The following is a 1,894-nucleotide window of genomic DNA, read 5'->3' as shown; positions in this document are numbered from 1 at the left end:
ACGATTCATAACAGTAGCAGCATTACAGTTATGAAGTAGCAACGAAAATAATTTTATGGTTGGGTCACAACATGAGGAACTGTATTTAAAGGGCCAGAAGGTTGAGAACCACTGATCTTTTGTGTACTTCCTGTGACAGGTGTCAGTTACCTTCATTTTCTGCCTGTAGCTGACAATTAATATTTGTGCAACTGATGAATTCGTATTAAAAACCATTTCAATCTTCAAAAGTCTGCCGTACTCTAGCAATAATAATCCTGAAGTCATGAGTTGAATGTGCTAGTTACATTTTTCTTTTTTAATAAATGTGTTTTTAGTTACAATCCTATATTTTTTGTAATTCACATGAAAATATATGGACAATTATTTTTTAAATCTAAGTCTGGCAGCACCTAAAATCCGTACAGCTGGTGGACCAGTGGGGAAGCCCTTGGCCATGAGAAGTGCCTGTGTCTGGACTTCCATCACCCTACAAGCCTACCCGTCACTTCAGACCTCCACCCCTTACCTGTGATCCTGCCCACAGAGCCCCCCAGCCTCCTGCCCGCCTCGCCAGCTGCATGCGCGCCCAGGCTGTGGCCAATGAGGTGCACGTTCTCCAAACTGTAGCCCATCTTGGTCTGTGGAAGAATGGAGTGTCAGGGCCTCCAGGCCCGATGGAGACGTCCTGGCTTGTGGAAGGGGATGGGGACAGGTCTCAGGAGCAATGACCTGGCTCCTGGACCTCCTAGGCCAGCATGACCCGACCCTGGGCCAGCGCAGTCTCCAGAGACCCCAGTCCCAGTGTGCAGGCTGGGGCGGCAGAAGGGAGGAGGGAAGAAGGGGCTGCAACAGTGCTGACCAGCGGCCTCTGTGTCCACTACAGGCGACCTGGGGAGCCTGGCCAGGCGCTGCCTGCTCCATCCACACCCACAGCGGCCTCCCTCCCCTCCCGCTGGGCCTGGGCCTGCCTGCAGAGCCTGGGTAGCGGGCCCAGCTCTGGGTGCTCGGGAATAGACCTTCCAGAAGGCGGTAAGGGGTTTCCCCTTTCTGAGAAAGAAGACCCATCTTCTGGGCTGACAATTCCCAGAACAGCCTCAGTTGATGGCTTATTTCAAAAGGGGAAACCGAGGCCCAAAGTGGTTCCTTTGCCCCAGACGCCACTAGGGATCTTCAGGACACTCCAGGAGGGGAAGGCTGCAGTTTCATTTTAGGAAACGCCCCTCTGTGTGTCCAGGCTTCCAGGCCCAGCCCCTGTGCACCAGTCCCCAGGCGGCCTCTGGGTGCACGGGGTCTGCCTGCCCCCTCGGGCGCCTCCCCACAGGATGGGGCTCAGGAGGATTTACCGACAACCCTTGTATTAAGAACGCTGTCTCGGCTCCCACGACTCGAATGTTGTGGACGGCTTGGTTGTACTCTGTCCTGGCCCCACGCTTCCAGTCCACGCAGATGCAGTTCACCTTCTCCACCTTAAACATTTTCTGGGGAGAAAAAACAAGAGGGAGAATCCAATGTATTAACAGGCACAGGCCCCACACTCCACAGACAGGAATTCACAGCCACCAAGCATCTCATTTGTGTCAGAGTTTTCATATTCCTCCCACTTGTCCTAATCCTCACCACTTCACCAGGAACCGGTACCTGATCCCCACTTAACAGATGTGAACAGTGAGGCCTGGAATGGAGTAAGTGACTGACTGAAGGTCTCCCAGATGGTTATTGACACAGCCAGGCAGAAAAAGGATCGCTTACTACATCAGGGCTTAGCCAACTGTTATGGGAGGGCCAGATCCACCTGCTCATATAAATCAAGTTTTATTGGGAACAGCCACCCCCCTTTGTTTACATATTCTCTCCCTCTGCTTTGGAGCAACAACAGGGTTGAGTGGAAACCATATGACCTGCAAATGCTAAA

General features: G+C 52.3%; 1 protein-coding gene across 1 annotated transcript in view; it reads right to left on the bottom strand.

Annotated features, from left to right (window-relative positions):
* Positions 1-508: 508 nt before the first annotated feature.
* Positions 509-1,894, bottom strand: part of LOC102753295 (pancreatic lipase-related protein 2) — a gene marked incomplete at its 3' end in the record, with an annotated part of 2,711 nt that continues 1,325 nt past the window's right edge. Inside the window, exons 2-3 of the mRNA XM_006778757.1 lie at positions 1,326-1,460; positions 509-620 (exon numbers count right to left, since the gene is read on the bottom strand). Of these exons, the coding sequence (XP_006778820.1) occupies positions 509-620; positions 1,326-1,460 (247 nt within the window). The remainder of the gene's footprint in view (positions 621-1,325; positions 1,461-1,894) is intronic.

The sequence above is a fragment of the Myotis davidii genome, unplaced genomic scaffold (genome assembly GCF_000327345.1).
Source record: "Myotis davidii unplaced genomic scaffold, ASM32734v1 scaffold107, whole genome shotgun sequence".
Taxonomy (NCBI): Eukaryota; Metazoa; Chordata; class Mammalia; order Chiroptera; family Vespertilionidae; genus Myotis; species Myotis davidii.
This window is presented reverse-complemented; position numbering and strand designations above follow the sequence as displayed.